The sequence below is a fragment of the Brassica oleracea genome, chromosome C3, assembly GCF_000695525.1.
Source record: "Brassica oleracea var. oleracea cultivar TO1000 chromosome C3, BOL, whole genome shotgun sequence".
Classification (NCBI taxonomy): domain Eukaryota; kingdom Viridiplantae; phylum Streptophyta; class Magnoliopsida; order Brassicales; family Brassicaceae; genus Brassica; species Brassica oleracea.
The window spans coordinates 17647807-17649229 of NC_027750.1; the positions used below are offsets into that span (position 1 = coordinate 17647807).

Sequence of the window (1423 nt, forward strand, 5' to 3'; positions counted from 1 at the left end):
AAGAAGGAGGTTGTTTTACAAGAAGAGGACTGGAATGGTCTTGAGATCAAGACGATCTCTGAACTCTTTGTTGCAAATCAGGTTATATTCATAATTATGAGTTTTTATTTAGAAAGTTATTTAGTCTCTTTAGACTTTTCTAAACATAACATGGTCATAACAGATTTAATCTAAAGGTGCATATATAATTGTAGGTGGAGAACTGTAAAATCATTTGTTCAATTGAAGCTATTGACACTGATTGGTCGTGGTTCTATTTTGGGCATAAAGGTTGCAAACATCGTGCTATTAAAATTGGTAAGATTGTTCCTTCAAGGTCAAACAATGATAACAAACAACTCTGGCATTGTGGGAAATGCCAAGCTAACATCACTGAAGTGGTACCTGTGTAAGAACATTTTTTTCTGATCTTAGTAGTTTATTTCATATTTCTTTATATTTCAGACCACTCTAACTTATATCCGTTTACTCTAATAGATTCAAGCTTCATTTGATTGTGAGGGATGACACAGAAACATGTAAGTTGATGCTGCTTAACACTGTTGGTATGACCATTGTTGGACATGAAGCTGTTGATCTGTGGGATGGCTCCTATGATGAGGTAAAGTTTGGTTTTTGCTCTTACATAAAATGATTACAATATGCGCCAAATTTTAATTTTGTAACCTCTACACAGATTGAAGATCCAGACCTCCTACCAGAACCTATCAGAGATTTAGTTGAAAAATCTTTTTGTTTTGGCATTTCTGTAAGCTCTGACAATGTGACCAACGGGGCAGAAACATTTAAAGTTCTTGAGGTCTGGTCTGGAGATAAAATTCTTCAAGTGGAATCCCAATCCGAGCCTAACTCAATGATTGGCACATCATCTTCTACCATGTCTTCGTGTGATGTGAGTTTTTTTTCTATATTATACATACATCGTAATATTTGTATTTATCTTATATTATAATTTTGATGAGGATTTAATTTTGTATATTAGGTGCTCATGCTGGAAGTTGCAAGCCATAATGAATCAGAAGAATGCAAAACACCTTTCACAAAACGCAAAGAGGAAGATGCTGATCTCCCAGACAAAACATCAACTTCTAAAAAGTTGTGCCGAGCCTCAATCAAAGTGGAAAAGGAGAAGGAAGAGTAACACTGCGAATTGTGTTTCTTTTATGTTGGTTTTTTCTATGTTTTAATCTTTATTTTTTGCATTCTTCTATTCAGAAACAATAATTCGTTTTACTATTTATTTGTTATTTCAGCAATTTTAATAAGAGTATTGTTATTTTCTCAAATAATAGATGATTTTTAATGTTTTTCAATTTCATATGTTAAGTAAAAAAAACACAAAACCTTCGTATAACTAACCAAGTTTCACTATCAATAAAACAAAACAGTTCCCCTGTCAGTCCTAGCACTTTCTAACTATATA

The 1423-nt window shown here is 33.0% G+C and overlaps 1 protein-coding gene across 1 annotated transcript in view; it reads left to right on the forward strand.

The window, feature by feature from the left end:
- LOC106330013 overlaps positions 1-1141 on the forward strand; it is a 6166-nt gene extending 5025 nt beyond the window's left edge. The window contains exons 2-6 of the mRNA XM_013768583.1: positions 4-81; positions 195-388; positions 478-601; positions 677-892; positions 983-1141. Of these exons, the coding sequence (XP_013624037.1) occupies positions 4-81; positions 195-388; positions 478-601; positions 677-892; positions 983-1141 (771 nt within the window). The remainder of the gene's footprint in view (positions 1-3; positions 82-194; positions 389-477; positions 602-676; positions 893-982) is intronic.
- Positions 1142-1423: the final 282 nt, after the last annotated feature.